This window comes from Phalacrocorax carbo, chromosome 1 (assembly GCF_963921805.1).
Source record: "Phalacrocorax carbo chromosome 1, bPhaCar2.1, whole genome shotgun sequence".
NCBI lineage: Eukaryota > Metazoa > Chordata > Aves > Suliformes > Phalacrocoracidae > Phalacrocorax > Phalacrocorax carbo.
Genome location: NC_087513.1, coordinates 196,117,856 through 196,139,147, shown reverse-complemented (window position 1 = coordinate 196,139,147; position 21,292 = coordinate 196,117,856). Strand labels below are relative to the sequence as shown.

General features: G+C 39.8%; 1 protein-coding gene across 2 annotated transcripts in view; it reads right to left on the bottom strand.

Moving 5' to 3' along the window:
• The window catches only part of ATP8A2 (ATPase phospholipid transporting 8A2), a 299,008-nt gene that overhangs the window by 148,519 nt on the left and 129,197 nt on the right, over positions 1 to 21,292 (bottom strand). For both annotated transcript variants that reach the window (XM_064441126.1, XM_064441127.1), the window contains 2 exons: positions 4,827 to 5,010; positions 833 to 943 (listed from right to left, as the gene is read on the bottom strand). In XM_064441126.1, the coding sequence (XP_064297196.1) occupies positions 833 to 943; positions 4,827 to 5,010 (295 nt within the window). The remainder of the gene's footprint in view (positions 1 to 832; positions 944 to 4,826; positions 5,011 to 21,292) is intronic.

The window sequence follows — 21,292 nt, the reverse complement described above, 5'->3', positions numbered from 1 at the left end:
TGGAAATTGCTGTACCAAGAGACCACTTGATACTCAAGTGACCAATCCATTGCACTCAAGGTCCTCATGTGTTTCTAACTAGGCAACAGCACACAATAAACATCCCTTCCTGATGCTTCTTAAATTCAAGACTATATCCTGAAGCATGAAAACTATACTATCTAATCAGACTGAAACACAATGTATTAATGTTCCTAATGGTATTCAGCGCTCAAATCCAGTTTCACTACTTAACATCTTCAGGCAATTAATTTTTCAAAACACAGTTACATTTTAAATATCATTAAATTAAGTAACCTGATTTATTTTACATTTTCACTGGCATTGTAGGGCAAAATTATGTCCTGTCTTTCCAAAATACAAGGAAAACCAATTTCAGTTCCAGCTAAGCTATGGTCTTCATAATTTGGAAGCAACAACTATAGTTTTTGCCTCTCTTATTATTTGCCTGTAGAGTTCTTCCCAAATCTATTAAATCAACTTTTGATTTAATTTTAGCCCCAAATTCAAGTATTATAAACGTAAGCTCTAATTGATGTGTCCATGAACACAGAGAAGCTTTCAGTAAGAACATTTGCACAGAGGAATGAACTTTTTCCCTGACATCTCATATCCAAGGCTTCACTGTACTGAAACCTTCAGCTTTCCTTTTGCAAAGATTAAAAGATTCAAGTGAACTAACTTAATCTGAGAAAGGAAACAATTTAAGTTGTTGAACACAGACAAAAATATCAGTCCTTTTAGGTTAATCCATTTGGATGAGTTTCTCTCTTTGTAACAGATCATTTGAGAACTAAGGACTAGTAAGACCCATCCATTTATTTATTCTTACCTCAATAATATACAAAACTACATTCTTGTAGAAGCAATATAGTATGCACTTGGTAACTCGATTGTAACTCCAAGCTCCATGGACCAATAACAGCTTCTCCAAGTAGGAAAACTGGAAAAGAGGAAACAAGTTTTTACATATATCAAGAATTGTTTAAAAAAAAATTGGTTAATGTAAACCCCTGTCCTCAGGGGAAAAAAAAAACCAAACAACCCCAACACAACAACAGCAAAAACCCAAACCACAGAAACCTTAGATGAGCTGTGAAAGCCGGTCTTCAAGCGCAATATTTAAATAGCTTAGCAGAACATACATGCAGAAATCAACACTTAGAATATTTACACAAAAAGCCTTTTTTGTAGCAAAGCTTCTGAATATTTTAGACAGCAAGAAGTCTTCAAGTAGTATTACCATAGTGATAGCAAAATCAAGCAAGGTTAACATGATATAGCCTTGTGGACTGTATATAAACGTAAACTCTATTTCATGGTCAAAGAAGATTCCTGTGTTTGAGGGCTTCAAGGTTCAGAATCTCCTTTCTCTGTGATAAATGAACAGCCTAGTAATTAGAACTGTCTCAAGCTGAAATATAATGCACAAGGGGGCAACACAAGTGGAAAAATAGATGCATAGAGTCTTTATAGAGAATGAATACTTACATGAACATTTCCATCCCACAAAATGTACGCAATCGTGTCTTATACAAAGTACCTAAAATACTGTATAAAGAAAGGAGCATTTGCCAAAAAGGGCAAGTAAATTAATCTTGTAAAAACGGATATGTTTTAATGCTAGTTTGAACCACAGATACAGCTCAAATTCAGCTTCTCACTTCAGCTGCTTTGAAAATAGACTTTTATAGAAGCAGACTCACAATGCAGCCTAGGAAATGCAGAATTTTCTAGTCTTGGCTTTGTCGTGAACTTTTTAATGGCCTGCAGCATTCCTCTTTTGTTCAGTTACAGACGGTTCAAACTGGTGATTAGATTTACACACATGTACCTCAAGGGTTCTTGGGACACCAAGGTGGGACCATTATTTGCTTTGCTTCCTTTTCCATGAAATGACTTGATAGGAAAAAGCTTGACTTCCTAAATTTAGATTATAGATCAGTTATCTTAACCAAAACTTAACTGAAACTGAAAGCTACAGTAATGAATTAGGACTGTCATGAGACAGCTCTGCTCCCATGATTTCCAGCACTGAAATCACTGAACCACAAATCCTGTAAGAACAGCCTCTCCCCCATGCATCAGCAACTCAGATTTGTTAGGATACGCCAGCAAGAAAGAAGGAGAGAAAAAAAAAGTAAACCAAGCTTCATGGTTCAGTCTCAGTCCTGACTCAAGTTGGGTAGAAAGTGGAACACTCACAAGGGAGTAGTTGCCCTACTAGACACCTAATGCCTCAGTTAATATGCAGCACAGCTACAACTTTCCTCAACAAAATTCACTACCAAAACACATCAGCAGTGATGGGAAACTTGCCACTACATCCTGACAAGTCACCTCAAACACCTCTTGTAGAGAATAGTTAGAAATACCCTGAAAGCTTCTCTCTGCTGAGTCTACTGAGTGACCATCTCAGATGTAGTCTCCTTTGGAGCTCAAGGCAAGGAAAAATCCTACCATAAACTGCTCTCCTGTTTGTACTCTCATGAAAATGAGTGCACTGTATAGCACAGCAAGGAAGATATTAGTAAACCAAATAACGCAGTTCTGAGCCTCTTCACACTGGTTAAGAGTCCCATTAAGATGCAGCAAGGAATTAAACTTGTTTTGATGCTGGTTACTGAAATTACACAAACGCATAGCCACTGGCATACTTGAGCCAGTAGGGATACAATCCTCAGTGGGGATACGACCCTCTGGCTGGCCTACCTGCAAAAACACTTTCTGTTAGTTTTCATAGTCATGCCTGTATCAACACTAGAATAACCTTTTCTATACAAAGATTATCTTTTAGAACGATATTCCCCATCTTGACTAAAGGATGACGTGATGCCATTGGGGGAGGGGGGGGGGGGGAATTTAAGACAGTGAAAATGCATCTAAACTGCAAGCCAAATTTTTCAGAAGAGAACTGAGACATGAACATTTGTTTAAGAAAGAAGTTTCCCTAGTTAAGAGAAAGTAGTAGCCCCTAGGCACCAGATGCTCTTTGGATTAAGATGATGAAGCCTTTCACTGAGAAGTTATTAAATTCTACTATTGTCCCTCTACACAGTTAGGTCATTTAATTTGGGTATTCTCTAAATATGGATCACTGGTGCAGTATCATTTCAAGGGAAAAGCATGATTAAAACAGATGCGCTTTGCACCTGTAGAAGCTATTTGGAGTGGAGTCAGGCAAGTTGCCTTTTTATTTTTGTTTGGTTTATGCTTTGATTCCTCCTGGAACCCTGAACAAGCCTATATAGCGACTTTCTCTTCCATAAGTGCCCACTTCAGGCACCACTGCATTTGAAATACCATTTGAACATGAGATGCTACATTACAGTGATCGTCTTAAATTACTCAATAAGAACATATTCTGCCTTCAAGGCATGCACATACAGTAACACTTTAGTGAGAGTTATATGTCTTCGCTGAAAGAAATATACCCCATGGAGATCAAGTTTTTCTTTTGAACACTTTTTTTGAACCATACACTACCATATATGGTTAGTCTCCTTTACAAGAGGGATACCTTTATATGTTTTCTAATCAGCACAAAGCTCTTCTACACAGTCACAGAAAAATAGAGTTCCACAGAATTTTATTGTTTTTTGAAAGTTAAAATTCTGTGCTGGTGTGCCTAGCTTTTATTTCATATTGAACTAAAGATCCATTGCTATACTGGGATTTAAACAAACAGCAACTTACTTCTGCATTCTAACGCTAAATCCAAAGACAGAGATTTTAGTTAATGAAGAAGCAACGCATGAACATGGATTACTTATTCAGATTTAACATTACTGCAGCTAACAAAAGGAATTCAGTGTGTAGGGCCCTCCGTGGACAAAACCCTCGCTGCTTAAGCTTACATATTAAAAATGGAAGTAACAAATAATCTGAGGAAGTCTAAGTAAAGAGCATTCAATTAAGTTATACAGCAGAAGTGCTATATAGTCTACAGCAGTTAAAAATGAGAAAATCATTACAAGATACCACAGACTTCATGATTATTGCAGCTCCTATGCTATGTATTTGGAATATGCTACTGTTTATGACAGAATAAGCCCTTAATAAAACAGCCTAAAATCTTCAAGATAAATTTGATGAAAGGTCTCAGTTATTCAAGCTTGAAAGCCAGGGTGCTTCATCAGACCACAGAGTAGAGCAGCAATACAAGACTGCCACTTTGCTTCATAGCAGGGTTAACACATTACACAGTTCTGTGCAAACGAGAGCTTTATCCGTGCCTTTTCAAAACATCCCCTACTGAAGCTATCAGAATATTATAATATTTCAGATCACTTGGTAGAGCAAGTCTGCCTACACCCTGCCAGAAGTGAACATCAATTGATGCTCACAAATCACTGTGGAGACAGCAGGTCACCTCTGCTTCTTGTCAGCTCCATCAATTCTTGCCCTGCAATCAGTCTCAAACACATACACAGAGCACCTCAGCTGTAAATACTATTCAGAAGACATCCAGCAACTGAAGCATCTCCTTCCTTTCTTATGTTTCTTTAAGTCTTTATTCTACATCTTGGTTTCTTCAATAAGACAAAAAATGCTTTTTACTCTTCTCTTCAGCTGAGGTAATCAGTGCTGAATTTGACAGGATAGTTTGAGAGCACTCACCCAAATAACATTCAAAGTAACATACTTAAAACGAAAATGCTAACCAGCTCTCTAGAACTGGTCACAGTTCTTGGATACATCATGGGGGTGGGGGGAATTAAAAAAACCAAAACAAAAAACCCCAAACAAGTGCCATGAAGCACTACATGGTTGCACAGTACATTTCTGACAACAGGATATGGTAATTGCTGGTTTTTGCCGCTGACCTGTGCAATGGCATAATCCGAGCAATTGGTTGCCTGCATGCCCTCATTGCCACTGATCCCCACTCCAACATGAGCTGTCTGGATCATTCCTACGTCATTGGCACCATCCCCAATGGCAAGTGTTATGGCATTGACGTGTTTCTTGACCATGTCTACTATTTCAGACTTCTGTAGAGGAGATACTCTGAAAAGGAGAGAAAAAGTTGTCAGTTTCTCACATGATGAGCTATGTGCCTTTCCCAAAAGGACAGCTGTAACCTACATTTATAAATAATCAAAGGGCAGTTGTTAAGAAGTTTATTTATTCAACAACTAAGCTTCAGAACCTGTGCCAAACTATTTCAGAGGAAAAAGTAGCTTTAAAAAGAGTTTCACATTTATCTACTTGCTCATATTTTATGCAAAAGAGACCAAATATAGATGAGAGGTTCTAAGGCTTTGTTCTCCTCCCTCAGCCCCACCTGATACACTTCAGCATACACAAGTTACATCATATTGGGAACACGGGTGAAAGGAGTTTCCTCTTCAACTATGATGGTTTACAGAATAACAGTGCAGGCTTCCCTGTCTGCTGTCAGCAGTGCATCTCCCTCCAAGAGGGGAAAGACCACTAATATGTTCAGAAAGTAAATCCATCAGAGATTTTCAGTGGTTTGGCAAAAGGTACTGCAGGCTTACCTTATCCCCTGCTCCAGCTTACTCCCCGCTTTGCCAGGCCACCTTTCCCATCTCAGACTACGCAGTTAGGATCAGAAGAAAGGCCTCTCTCCCTGATCTCACATACGCCTTGCATGCTAGTGCAAGTCTGACTTCAGTGCTGATGTTACTGAGTTCCAATTCTAAAACAAAGGACTGACTTCATGACTTCTGAATATTCTTATCAGTTTCACTGGTAATTACTTCAACCTGATGCTTCCTTCATTATACATCAGTTCCAGTTTGATAAAAATTTATGGAATTCAACTGAGTTAAACTAGTCTAAACTAGGGAGAAGTGGAAAAACACTCAGGACTAGGTTACTAAATTGGATAAGACACCCAAAATGCCCTTTTTTCATGGAAAAGGTAGATCAGGTTACCAAATCATATGAGGTATTCTGGAAATACCTACATGTAGATGAAATATTTCCATTCTGACCCCATCTGTACAAACAACCCTAATTCCTTTCCCCATCAGTTTTAGTTAAAGTTCCAAACTATTTTATACTCCTTTAAATAAAGCTTTAGACAAAACTTTTCCACATCTCACGTCAGCCACATAACACTCAACAAAAAGAATGTAACTGATATCTGAAAGTTTTACTCTTCAAAGTAGAGGGAGAATGGGGAGCTTGGGGAATGGGGGAGACAGGTTTTTTACATGGCATTTTTTTCCAGAGTCTACATCCTGTGGGAGTAACTTACATAGCCTTTTAATCCACCTGTTTGGATTACTGCTGATCAACAAAAGCAGTTATCTTGTTTAGCATTTTGCTTTACGGCCTTGATTTTGTTTAGTGCTGACCACCTCTTAAAACAACTTGATGAGTAACTGGGGGAAAAAGAGTTCCTGAGAAAAATTTGTTGAGCTCAAAATTAATGTGTGAACTAAGCCACCTGAAAAGTCTAGCAGCTGTCCTGTTTCTAAAAGCTGAAAACAGGCAAAAGTTGACTGGTCCATAAGATTTACTTAATACCACTGGATACATTTATTAAGCACTCAACTACCTAGCAATGAAAACACCACTTGGCACCATAGGGGTCCAGTTAAACTACCAACAGAATACTCTAACACACTAACCAACCTACAGTGCATGAAAGCTGACAGTTCATAATTATACAGCAGCTCTGAATACAGTCTGCATCACATTTTAACTTCTCTCATAAATACATACACACATGCACACTCACTCCCCTCTATCCCACCCCCCAATCTTCACATGATAAAAATACCAAGGAATGGAACAGGCAGTCAACAAGGACTTCAAGCCATAAAATAGGAGCTCCAGAAGGGCTTGGAGCCAGTTCTGGAGGGACGGGACTGACAAGTACCCAGACGCCCATTACCAGCCCCAATGCCTTTACCAGCCCCAGGGTCACCTCCAGTGCACAGGACCATATACTTTTGGTAGTCCTCTCATGCAATTATGTCACTGCAGCTGAGGGTTATGCATATCTGCTAAGGTCCTGCTCAGACAGACACATTTCTCAGACATCCACTTAGTGTTCATTTAGTTTTCAGTTTCACTGTGTTAGAAATAGCCAAGCAGTTTCCTGGTTTAAATATGCCTAAAGTAACACAGGCATGAGAAAAGACGGACTCTGAACAGCATCTCTGAATCTGTAGTTTAACCTAGCAGCCTGTCTACAGACACTTCAGACATGACCAGAATGTGGCAGAGATGCTTGAGCTTGTTATAAGTGCAGTTTAACCGTGACATGTCAAGCAAGCTAATATAGTCTGTATTCATTTCTGTGCCTGCAGTGTAGGTGTGACTTGAGATCTGATGTGGACTGGCATTAATGACCTATTATTTGTCAAATCAATGGAACGCCCTAATATACACACATTTTGCTACTACATAACATACACAGAGTATGTTTTTACTGTCTTGACCAAAAAGTTAATTATACCCACAGTTACGTAACACCCAGTTAAAAAGACTAACATCTTTATAAGCCTAATAAGACTAAACAAGCTACAGGAAACACTAGATATATGCTTTAAACACCAAAAATATTTCTGCACTCCCTTTAAGAACATGAAATTAAGACAAGATTTCAGCACAAAGTATTACTTGATTGTACTTTATTGTAAACAGAAGCTTTATAACAAGCATCCTCTTTGACACCTCCCCATCAAGTGTATCCCCAGACTCCAGAGAACACATTTTGCTGCACACAGTATATTAACTTCAAAAGTTACAAATTGAGATGCCCACTGATTTCCTGAGGGGTTTTTATACCCCTCCCAACTCACACTCTCAGCTTCCAAACCTCTCCTGCTCCTTGTAATCTACAGAGTAACAACACACTGTATTAGATTACATTAATCCCCTTAGCCAGCTGATGAGAGCTGCGGTCCATTTCTGCACATTTGATAGGCTGTCTACATGAATAAACGGGAAGATTATAGCACAGGACACTATTAACCTGCAGCTTCCCCCAGGTGATAACTTGGAAGGGGAAGAGAAATAGCCAAGTTCACAAAGATTCCTGGACAAATGAATAAGTTCAAAGTAAAAAGCACTAGTAAGAACTAACTACTTCAGGGAAAAATTTTGCAGTGACAGGCAGTTATTGGTAATTATCATTTGGTGGAACATCCCTGGCTTTCACTGCAGAGCTCACTTCAGCGATATCAGGATGTAAACCTTGCTTTGATACACACCCAAATAAGAACTAAGATGTGAGCAAAACATGAGCAGCATCAAAATCTTCTGCTTACTCATGTATTCATTCCCTAGTCAGCAATGCTTCTAACAAAGGTTCTTAGAGCACGACTCAAAAGTTCACACTGGAAAAGTTTGCTTATACCTAAATTATTTTTACTGTCTCTCCTCAAAAGCGTCTTTGGCAACAATCAGCTTAGTCTAGACTGATTCTCTCTTTTACACATACTCCTAGAAAAAGTCAAGTTTCAGATACTACAATTATAGCTACAGGATCAAGTCTTTAGGTACCTGCTCAAACTGCTTCCCTGAGGACCTAGGACTGTACCTTTATAACGTGTTTAGCATCCAGCATTTGGCTGTGCAATATGAAGTGTTGGTGGATGGTGGAAGGGATGCATACAGTTAAGCGTCAGCCATACAGCAGAGCTGCTACTTCCCTGCCTCTGGAACTTCTTTCCAGTAGCCTTGCTCTTGAGAGAGTAAAAGCTGGGGTGGAAAAATGGATGGTTCTTCTCAGTCTCAAACCTGCTTGATCTTTTTCAGCACCTTTAACAGATTAATATAGAAAGCAGTTTCCACCCTGAATGAGATGACTGAAGCCATGATAGCACATTGCTCCCTCTGTAATGGGATGGGTGGCAGCAAGAGAGGGCACAAAGCACTATACCTTGGGAAGAAGGTAGGAGAGAAATGCAGCACAAAGCCAGGGACCCTCAGAAAGACACAGACCTAATCATCCTGAGGTCACTTAAATCTGTAAGGGAACTGTGGAAGCAGGCAAGGGTAAGGACTTCTCATATAATGCAGTACTATATTTTACTATCAAATACTTTAAGGTCCCTCTCGTATTTATATGAGCCTCATGAAAAAAATAGCACAGGACACAGCACAGAACAGTAACACAGCTGGTTTCCACAGAGGATGTTGTAAGTGGCTTCCAACCAACTTCTGCAGATCAGCTCGCAGTGGCTTTAAATCTTCAGTCTGCATTTACTTCTTCAGCCCGGGTACACACATCTCTGAGAAAACTTCTTACCCGATACATTCTGTCTGTTCCGAAAAGTTCTACTCCTATGGTTTAGCCTTAGGTAGTGTTGCAAGAAGCACGGAGCTAGACTCCATGATCCTTACTTGTCCCTTCCAACTTGAGATATTCTATGATTCTACTCAGCATTTTGCTGGAGGGTTTGCTCAAGCTTTATTTCTTTAAGAAGAGATTCAAGCACAAATGGAGGATCTTCCAGTTCAATTTTTTTCATCAGGAATACTTATGGGACAACCAGAGCAATTCACAAATTCACACCAGCTCCATCACCTTTCAGTGAAAATATCAAAATAGAAGCAGTCACAAATGAGATGGGAAGGACACAATCGGCACAACCAGTCCTGTGTCACATAGGTCAGCTATGCTCCACAAGATAGTATCAGCAGTGAGAAATAGTTTCTTAATTCTGTCCCTATGCATATCTATTTATTGCACAGTTAAAGACGCATGAGAGCAACTGATAGTAACTGTAAATAACACTTCTCACACAGGCCCTTAAACTACAGCTGCGTCATTGCAGATGCTTCAAAGTATACAGACATAAGCCACAGGAGGGAAATACAAATACATAGTTTCAGGAAACCATTAGTTTTATTTGTTGTATTCAAGACTAAAGTACCCAGTGAAGCAGGGCCCTGCTAGAGTATAATATAGAGTATATGAGACTGTATACAAAGAGACATGATTAATAAAAAACAAGTTAGGCAAACTTTACTGGAGTCCATTTATCTATAAAATAGACAGAAAAATACTAGGTAATGTATAAAAGATGTTTATATCCAAACCATCTTACAAGGCCATGAAGAGGAGGCAGCCCCACAAGCTCCTCCACACCCGAACAAAGCACAGCTTGATACTGAGTCTCAGCACTCTCCTCTTCCCTCTACATGGGTTGGTTTTTGTAGGGATTTTCTTTTTGTGGGTCCTCTCCCCCAAAGCCAGGAAACTAGAGCATTTCTGTTGAAGACTCCGTATTTCCCCCACCCCCAGTTCAATACAAAATACTCTTAAGACATTCTTACCCACACATCTAAGTTTGTAACGTTCATTTGTGGAAAGAGGAAGGCACAGAAGGAAGCTGTTTCAGGTATTACCTCCTCTTGCTTCCCTGATGTAACAGGGATTAAATGAAGACATTAATGTCTTTAACATGAAACATTAATTCGATATTCTACTTCCTTGAAATGCCTTGTTAATGCAATACAAGAGGCCCTTAAGAGCCTACCTTTATTGCAGTGAACATGATTTTACCCTGTTCTATCGTAAAATACACTAGCACATCAAAATGCTCAGTGACCTCATCTTCAGAAAAGGCAGAGATGGGAGAAAGCCCAGAAAGCTGAGAGCTATCAATAATATTGACATTTAAATTTATGCATTGGTCCCCAGAAAAAGCAACATGATAAATTAACACACTACTAGAAGTAATGCTCAGAAAGCAAGGAATGTTACCATGACATCATATTTCGCAGTTTTTAATTACACATTGATTTCTCCTGACACACACCAGGGCCCAAATTTCAACTATGTGTCATCCAAACAAGAGCTAGTCTTGAATTACAATAATGATGCTTCGAGATATCTTGGATAGGCTTATAATGATGCAATAACCCACACTGCAGAAGAGTGAACAAAAACGTGCACACATTATATCAACTCAAAACGTGCATTACATTGAATGCTTTTCATTTACCAAGTGCTCCAAATCTCCTTCACCTGCTGACAACCATGATTTCACAGGGCCTGGCTCTGGTGCAGTACTTAGAACTTTGGAGACAGCACTAAGTAAATTGATGGATACTTTAACGTTCACAAAAAGCACCAAAGGAATTCATCCAAGTAAATATAAGTGCCTCCAATGGAGACATCTCCATCGCACTAATCACACTACGCTCCTTTTATGGTCAATGTGGAGAAACAGGCACTTCTGGAGTGCAATTCATCTGGCTTATTTTAGACGTCTACTTTAAGGATATATAGTTTATCTCCTCACACAAGTGCCCTTTTCTCTCCACCAAGGTAAAGGGGGCTGAAGGTAACTAGTTCACATGAAGAAACCCTACTACTGACATGTAAGATTACACAGAATGAAACCCATCTTGCATTACTGCAGTGCTAAATACTTTCAAATTGATCAGGTGCACAAGCTTTTGCTCTCTTGCTGTCTGGGAAGGTGGAATTCCTGCTTCCTGCTGACATAAGCACCCAATGCTGAACTGATTGATACACCCACCAAGCACTGAACTGATTGATACACCACATCCTCCTTCCCTTCTCTTAAAATTCTTGCTTCTTTACTGTGCTTCCAGCTCTTGATAACTCTTTTCTACAGTAATTTCCTCCTTCCCATCTCTTCTGAACACAGACAAATGAAGTCTTAGCAAACCTTTACTGGCTTCTGTGAAAACCACCACAGCTTCTGTTATTTCAGCTGCAATCTCACTTCTCTGTACTTTTGTTTTCTTGAGCAGGCCATCCTCCAAACTGCTTCACTCATGCAAATTTATCAAACTGATTTCAAGTCTGTTTAAGAAAAGTTTTACATCCCATTCCACTTATGAGTCTCATTTCACCTTGCTGTAAATACAGGAAAAAAAAAATCTTCCTTCAGTTTTTCAACCTGACATGCCACTCACTCAACTTTCTGAACACCAACATATATTACCTCTACACTTCAGGTTATCCAGAACAGGATACTTTAGATGCCAATTAACAGCTCTAAGTCAAAACACATCCATAACCCCCTACATATATGCTCACAGAATGTGTCGTTTCTTTTTAATTTAATAGTTACCAAAATAGTTCCTTCTGCATCACTTCAGGCATAATAGACATGCCTTCTTAAAATAAAAAGCTCTCTCTCTAGTTATAAAGCCACTTAATCTTACACACTCTTCTGAAGAGGAAAACCCAAATTCATTCAGTACGAGTTTATCCCGAAGATTTTGTTTTCTAATACTACACATTCCTTTTTTTGTATGTATGTTTCACTAAAGAATTTTCCCCCTGCGCTCCATATTTTGACAACTCATTTGCCATTCGCAGTTGCCACTGAAATGATCTCCAGAGAACAAGGACTATGAACTAATCTCTTTGAGATGAAATAAATGTATTAAGCAGTGTGATATAATACTCCATGCCCCAGTGAACACAGGGTTAAGTTTCAAGTCAGCATCATCCTCCCCTTTGATATCCCTCCCTGCATGTCTCTGTCTTGATTGCCCTTCCCCCAACCTTCTTTATGGGGCAAAGATTAAATAGGAAAAATCTAGTTTGGAAAGCAAATTGTTTGGAAAGTGATGAGTTGGCATAAACACAGCATTGAATGGAAGACTATTTTGCATTTTTAACTACAACAGTTGCTAGTGGCAACAGTTATAATACATTGTTAAAGTGAAACTAATGTATGAAATTAATTTTGAGCTTCCCTCACACCAAGTTGATGAAGGCACATTCATTTCCATGCTCATCAGCCTGAGCAGTTCTCATGCAGCACAGAAATTGGCCTTTTTCTAATGGCAGAAGGAAAAAAACCTAAATCAACCTATAAAACGTACAGCTTAGTGCTTTCATAACCTTGAGGATATGCGCAGAGAGCGAGCACCCGTGCATTTCACACAGCAGATTTGTTTACAGACTTTAGCAACACACAATGTAATCAAGCAACAGTTGAGACTGGAGGCATTAATAAGCACATGAGGCCACTGAGCAAGGCTCTGCCCTGCAATGAAGTTGATCTGTTGATCAACTGGGAGAGCCAGGGTGAGCACCTGCCTCTAGAGGCAGAACAGCAAACACTGCAGTAGCATCAGCCATGCCATGTGGGCAGCGTTGCTACCCGACAGGCACTCTGCCCCTCCACACTAACCACAGCTGAGAAACACAAAATACAGCAGCTTCAGACAGCATTCCTATTGTAAACTACTGCTTCTTTCAGGATCATATACCTGAGAAACAAACCACAAAGGCAGGAGGAAGATGAAGGGAGATGTAGCTAGCAGATTTGAGAGTTTTTCATTTCAGCAGCGCTACAAGCACTGACAGTTTTGTTACTTCACTCTGAGTTCCAAAAACTCTGCATGATTTCTTCTTCACCCTTCTCTACAAAAAAAGTCTCCTGGAGTTCAAAATGAGAATGAATATAAATGATCAACTTACAACTACACATTACCATTGAAAAGTCTAGGAACTCTGAATTACATGCTCCTGGAACAGACACAAGCAATCCCAACCAGGGTACATTACTCGGTAGTTGTTGTCAGAGGGCTGCAGTGTACCAGGCTCATTACCCAAAATTAAAGTACCACCTATTCTTAAAGAGCAAGCTTTCCCATTTCAGAATTATTAGTATTCCCCAAAAGTCAGGGTCATGTTGTATCAGGGAAGAAAGATGAGCTCCAAAAAATTTTTTTTCAAGAAAATGCCGAAGAAACGCAAGCTATTTTCCACCCTTCCCTGAAGTTCAGTCTCTATTTACCATGAAGAAAAATGCTGGTGAAGTCCCTAAATCTTTAGACATGTTTAAAAAAAACCAAACAAACCCGCACAACAACAAAACCAAAATGAACCTAATGTCTGGTTTTTACAATCTTTCTGCAGCTAGGCAAGTTCAGCACTGGGGTGTTCCCACCAGGATTATTAAAATTCAGACCACTTTTAGATAGAAAAAGACATCAACAACTGAAGTCTGACTAGGACGAGCTCAGTCTTGGTCAACTATTAAATCTATACGCTGTTCAAAGCCAGGTTATGTATTAACTTACAGAAAAACATTCACAGCACGCTCACTACTCCCAAACATAAGCTGCAAGAAAGAATCTTTACTTTAACCTCTAACCTCAGACTCAATACAAGCAACACTGCTAAAAAAAGAGTGGGGAAGGGAAGGAGGAAAAAGAAAGGAATAATGTTGTACAACAATGTCAGTTATAGATTAAGCTCATTATTAAATTTAAGCATTAAAACATAGCATCTACGGTAAGGGGGCGCTTCTGTTGTGTTCAATCACCACCTATACCATAAATGGACTAAATTTTCATCAAGAAGGTTTAGTAATACTGTCTCTGCCTATGACCTGCCACTAACATGGCCATATTGCTAGGGCATCTATAAGCCTCAAACACACAGTTCCAACATTATCATAGTCTGGGTGAATTTTTCCATATTCAGGTTTACAATACATAAATGCTCTATGTTTTGCAAAAAGAGTGATTAACAGCAGCTGCTTCTGTAACAAGAAAATAGGAAAACAGACAGCAGAGTGAACACAACATATATTGGTCCCCTGCACCCCTGATTTTCAAGCACCTTTAAAGTGTGAGGACCCTGACACAGAGCAGAGCATGTCTGCCGAAGACGCACATCACACGCTGTCACAGAGGACGTGAGCATACCACCTCCTGTGATAGGACCGGCAACTGCCAGGAAAGAGGAGGCCAACCTCGTCCAGTCTCACACCTGCCGCAATTGGTTGAGCTGACTGTCCTGAGAAGCTTGTCCAGGCATTTTTGAGCAGTCCAGGCACAGTCAGGGAGTACTGTAATAGTACAGGATGGTCAACCACAGAGCAGTGTCCATGCTTGCTCCTTAGTGCTCTTACTAACAGTATATGCACAAGCCTGAAGTGCTTAACACAAGGAAAAGCTTCAAAAACTCAACTCCCTGTTTTTTCCAAACTTGCAGTGACTTCAGAATTATGTCTTTTTGGAAAGCTCCAAGCTGGCTACCTTGCTGTTATTGAATATTTTCATGAGTTTTGAAAAAATGCAAAGAAATTGCAGTTTTCACTTCCTGCATGTGTCTCAACTCTGAGCTGATTCTCTTGTGCACATATGATTTTTAGTTTTAATCTCATCCATATTTCTGACCACAGAACCAGTCCTACTAGTACAGACAGAGGTTCGCACAAGACAGTGCTCTATGGAGCACAGTCAAAAAAGCACAAATATTTTGCTTAACCGCTCAAACTAGGCCAACATTTTTGCTCCTGAATTAGACTAAGAACACAAAACTAGAAGACAAGTCTTCACGATGTCAAACCTTTGCATCTTTATAGAACGGACACAAAACGCTGCAGTTGCAGTTCGGTAACACACAAGCCCGTGTTTCACAGGACGTGCTTAGCTAGTGCTAAGTAAGAGATGCCAGGGCAGATGTCCCCTTCTGCCACCCCTTTTACTTCAGGAGAAAAAGAAAAAAAAAACTAAACACATGAACAATTATACATAAGGAGCTTTAGAACACCACAGTTCTGAAGTTAATCTTTTCCTGAAAGCAAGCTGGATATTGCCTGAAGAACCTTCTTTCCTGGAGAGAAAACCAGCTTTGAAACATTTCAGCAGGCATTATGATGACTCCTTTATCTATTAACTTGTCTTCTAAGGTGAACTTCTGGACAACTGAGAAGCAGCATAAAGTATCAGCCCGTTACTAGGGGCAGAAGAGAACAGATTCCTTCCATGCCACTTTCATACCATGTTGGTCTTGGAACACAAGAGGAGTCCTCTCACTGCTAGAGTGATTTTAAGCACTGGGCTGCTTCAGACCATTAGTACCACAGTAATGTTGAACTTGAACACATCCAAGTCATTAGTGCCAATGGAATCTGAAGTATCAGGCAGAGCTACATTGTTATTGCTACGGTAACTTAAATCACCCATAGCATAGGATACGACTGGAAGAGCTAAATGAGCCAGATCCCATGAAACATCTCCTTAAAAAGATACCATGGAAATTGGGGGTGGGAAGGAAATGCTAGGAGTTAAACTGTATTCACGGGCATTCTTCCTGTGTCAACCAAGATTAAAAGTCAAAAAACTTGGGAGGGAAAATGACGACTTGCCCAGTGCTGAAAAATTCACGGCCTCTATAGGAAGCAGGAATGGGGGTTTTGTGAGTTAAACAGGATACTCTCCACATGTACCCGAGTGTATCAGTATGGCTAAGCTAATGCTTTCTTTAAATCCAGCCATGAAAAGCAAGTCAGCTTAGAGTGCTTTCTGTCTAGAGAAAAGCTTAAAGCCTATGCGTGCTCACCTCACTTAATAAAACGGCTTTCGTAGCAGCATGTAGTCAACTCTCAATTTACACAGTAAAATTTAATTTTATTTTTCAGTTACAAGCTAATACTTCTGAACTTAGGCTTCCATAAACCTGTTCACTAAATGTCAGAATTTATATATTTAGCCCACTGGCAAAATTCAAACAGCAACTCATTTTCAAAATACACTGAGAATAATTCCATAATCAAATAGGCTACTGAGGTAAAAAGACTCCCACTTTCAAATACAACCTGGCAACTGGTAAGCTCTTAAGACATGTGGAAGCTGAACATAGATGTGATAATGTGAAAAGCTATAATGTTCAAAGGACCTGGCAGATATATAGTACCTTCTACCAGCTCCTGCTAGCTCACTGGAACAGTCTCCCCAGGGAGGTAAGTCACGGCACCAAGCCTAACAATATTCAGGAAGCACTTGGACAACACCCTCCGAGACACAGTGTGAATTTGGGGTGGTCCTGTGCAGGGACAGGAGTTGGATTCAATGATCCTTGTGGGTCTCTTCCAACTCACAACATCCTATGAGTCTGATACAAGCTAGTCTGCAAAGCAGGACACAAGGCATACTAATGTAAATATGATCTTTAAATAAACTGTGCCCAAGAGAGCCAGGGGGCTGATGGGGACAGTAGGCAAGAGGCTGATCACAAGCCTCTTAAAATCAGATGTGCCAGTCATTTTGGTGATGACAACTGCATATGTGAATTCAGTGTCAGAGTCACGTGGCACAGCTTGTACCCTCACTGCCGAAGTAGATGGCTGTGTTGCTGGGCTGCCAGCATGTATCTTCAAGGCACTGTATTTTCTTAAGTTTTGAAAAACCACTTCACTTCGTGTACCTTGATAAAATTCTCTGCACCCTCTTTCTCCAAACAGGGTCACAGTACTGTTGCTAGAAGTTTGCTGGCAATGATGCGCAAGGCATAGTCAAAGGTTACTACTGCAAAATTCCAGGAGGAGAACTCAGCAGCTCTAATCTAACATGAAAGTGGTCAAAACACTCAGTTCATGAAGATGGAGAGATATACAAGCAGCTCTCCCATGAGTATAATGGAAAAACATCAAGATTAGAGACTACTAATAGCCTTACACTCACACTTGATCGTGACTTTAAAAAAAAAAAAAAATCAAAGCTAACACTTTGGATTAAAATAACGCTATAAAAACAGATTGAATGCCAAAAAAAGTAAATTACTAAGTCTTCTGGATGCAAAAAAGACCCCAAACAATTTACATGGAACAGAAAATCTGCTTATTCTCTAAATGCACTCAGCTGTAATAGTACTGTAGATACCCTGCTGTTTAATTTTTAGGAATACAGATTTTATTCTCATTCACATTCTTCATATCCAGTACAAATAACACCCCAAATGCAAGCCAACACGCCGTTGGAGCACAGCAGAGTGATTAACCCAAGTGAGGATCCAACTGTTTTAATGTATTTGAGACATAACTAATACATTATTCTCTGTATAAAATATAGTTCACAGGAATAAGGTCAAACATTCAGTGCCCAGCTGGCAACGGTCAGGTTACCATGATGACCCATCCTGCTCGACATCACCAGCAACCCAGATGCTGACAAAGAGGATACCCTCAGTAAGTCTGCAGATGACAATGAACTAGGGGGACTAGATTACAAGGTATCACAGGGCTTTTAATCAGAGGAACCTTGAGAAATTCTGAGGTTTGTTGGCTTAGTCCCTGAGTTCTTCATTGAGAAAGGCAAAGCTCCACACCTGGGACAGAAGAACCTAATGTACTAGTGCAGGCTGAGAAATGGCTGAATAGCAGCCCCACTGGAGGGGACCTAGTCATTATGATGGGCATCAGGTTCAGTGTGAGCCAGAAGTGCACTGTTAGTGTGATCGAGGCACACTGTGTACTGGGTAGTGACCCAGTACACAAATGTGGCCAGGACAAAGACATAAGTTATTATCAGCCCTCTCTTCAGCACAGGTAAGGTTAACATCTATAACATGTCCAGGTTTAGAGCTCAAGCTGAAAAGAGAAGGAGAGAAACTGTAAAGAATCCAGCAGATAATTACTAAGATGGTCCGGGATCTAAAATACATAACCTGTAAGAAGAGGTTGTGTCACCTGGGCTTGTGCAGGTAAAGAGTAGTTTAACAACAGCGTACTACTCCTTAAAATGGAGTTACTTAAAAACTATGAGACAATATAACAAGTGCCAACAGTCACAGACTGCAAAGTGGGCGGTCCAAGTTGGATATCACAGACGTTCTCATGAAGATGTTGAGCAATGGAAAAGATTTGGCAAAGAGATTTTAGAATCTCTGCCCGTAAGCGTTTTCTGTGGCTCAACTACTGAAAGTCATGGCTGATATGACCTACTGTGGATGACAACCCTGCCTTGAGCAGGAGGCCTCCAGAAGGCACTTCCATCTAGACTGTTCTACATCTGAAGTCTCAATTTAGTGAGAACAAAAGCACCTTCCTACTGAAGGACTGATACGGTCACTGAAGATGGTTCACATGTGGTTCTGTCACACAGTAAGGCTTGGATTACAAACAAGTATGCTTAGTACACATGTTGCCTTGTGTGCTGAAGGTCTCCAGTGAGACACAGTATAACTGGGCATTGCAGTAGAGAAGTGACCTCATCTCCTTCCCCTGCATGTAGTCATTATCCTGTGTTATTGGAGCACCTTCCCCAGGTAAACAGTTTTCTCCTTCCAGCCTTGCCTTTTCCTCATCCATCAGCACTTCACGCTCTCCTCACCATCACATCATGCCCTTTCTTTTGCCTGAAAAAACCACTGGTGTTGAAATTATATAAATAACTTTGCATCATTTCCTTGAGTATTTTTTGTATTTTAACAGTGGATACATTAGACTTGGCAACTTTAAGTTAAGAACACTTTAGGTAGACACTAATAAATTTCTTCATTATTTTTATGCCACAGACTCTTCAGAAAAAAAAAAATTACATCTGGCATAAAAGCCAATCCATCAAAAGAAATAAACAGATCTCTTGAAAGAGCTAGACAGCCAGTGCAGACTCAACAGAAACTGCTCTGATCCAGCAAGGAAGTTCCACATGGGAGAGATTCCTTCCAAAAGGGTCAGCTCTCAAGGACTTATATTTTTTAGAAACACTCTCCACATTACTATTTCCAAACCTAGCAAAAATTAACATTTTTATCTCATTAGTGCATAATGTCTGATCATAACACAGTTTTCAGAAAAGTCAGACTTTGTAGTGACAGATGTTTCTAGTTTCTTTCACTCACCTTTGCAAGATAAAAGGAAATTAGGTACTAGATCTAGTTCTCCTAATTTGAGAAAACTGGTCAGGAAGAAGTAGTAGAACTGAAAACTGACCATTAGTCTCATTTCTGTCTAACAGTTGTGATGAACCTTTAACATATGTATTGGAGTTGGAATCTTCCTAAATGCTTTGTCACACATATTTCTGTTTTACTATGAAGAAGAGGTTTGCTCGAAGACACAGAGGTTCTAAAACAAACAAAAACCTTTTCAGTTGCATTGTGCCGTAATTATCATGGTCAATGCTAACTTCTACATTAAGATTTCCCAGCCTTTTATATCTGAACAACACATTTATTCCCCGCTGCCCATTCCTATGTTTGACTACGTATCTGTGACACCAATAAACAAGCATAAATAAGACTACCACAAGAGCCACAGACACATTTTAAGTGGCTCTTTACTGAATCTAATAGCTGACAGTAATCACTATGAGCCCTGTTTAAAGCTAATCCCTCCACGGATGTTAGTGAGGCTTGAATAAGGTCCAGACGATCAGTCAGTCCTCTGCAGACCTGGATTCTCCCAAGAGGTTCACCTTAACAATTTTCCAAGGAGAGTTACACTCACATGTCATGCAGAAATTCTCACTATTTAGCAACTGTCTTTGCAATACTATTCCCAGTACATCATGCAGCAGTGGATAAAGAACTCAATTGTGCATGCTAATGAGTGAACGAAGCAAACCATCACAAGAGCCACTGAGAATCCTCTCGCCATTTGTAGCCTTTGCCTAGCTGTGAGAAAGACTGAAGGAACTAAAATTAATAAAAAAAAAAAAAGAGGAGGGGGAAGAGGGAACCTTTCACAACCATGTAACACGAACTGTAATAATTGCTAGTACAAACAGGCTCATTTTGAAATATACACGGGTCAGAAAGAACAGCACAGCTCAAAGCAGCTGTGGTCATACTGTTTACTCTCCTTTTTGACATAAAAGCCTTTTCCTCTGCGAACAGTTCTTAATGCAGAAACATCTAAATGTATGCTAATGCCCAACAGAGCAATAAATTCCTTTGATTGATTCAACAGTACTGAAAGTACCAGGGAAAAAGATCAAACCAAGTATTATACAAACAACCAATGTCTTCAATATGGTACGTGTCAGCATGAAAGCTGAAAGGAGTTGAACAAGCCAGCTCCTAATGTCTTACATGGTTCTGAAAGTGGCAGCGTTCTTAAGTGCTTGCAGATAAAAGTGTTTTTCTTAAGTTGTGACATCAATTTAGGGAACTCTGTAATATAATGAAAGTGCTTTGATTTAGTATGATTTATGAAGCAAAAGCACTTCTGGTGTCTTCAGAAAAAGCATCGGAGTTTACAATAAACACAAGATAATTAAGTAATTTTGCAGCCAGTTACTCTCCTGAAATCATAATTAGGAAAAACAAACATTACCTCCCTCCTTCTTCTTTATGCTGCTTAAAATTCCTTCTTCTGTCTTCCATTTCACTGACTCACCTTTCTTTCAACATCCTTTCACTGGAGAGCTTCCAGTGACAAACTTCTCCGGCATTACTTTAGTGAAAACATTTTCACCTTTCAACTAGCCCCAATATACTATTTTTCTACAAAGTGGCTATGGTGTTTACAGAAGAACACTAAGACGCACACACAAAAATAAATCTGAACAAATGGTCTACAGCTCTTTCAAGTGTGTCACAAGTAGCACAGACTCTGGCTGCAGTGTGTTAAGT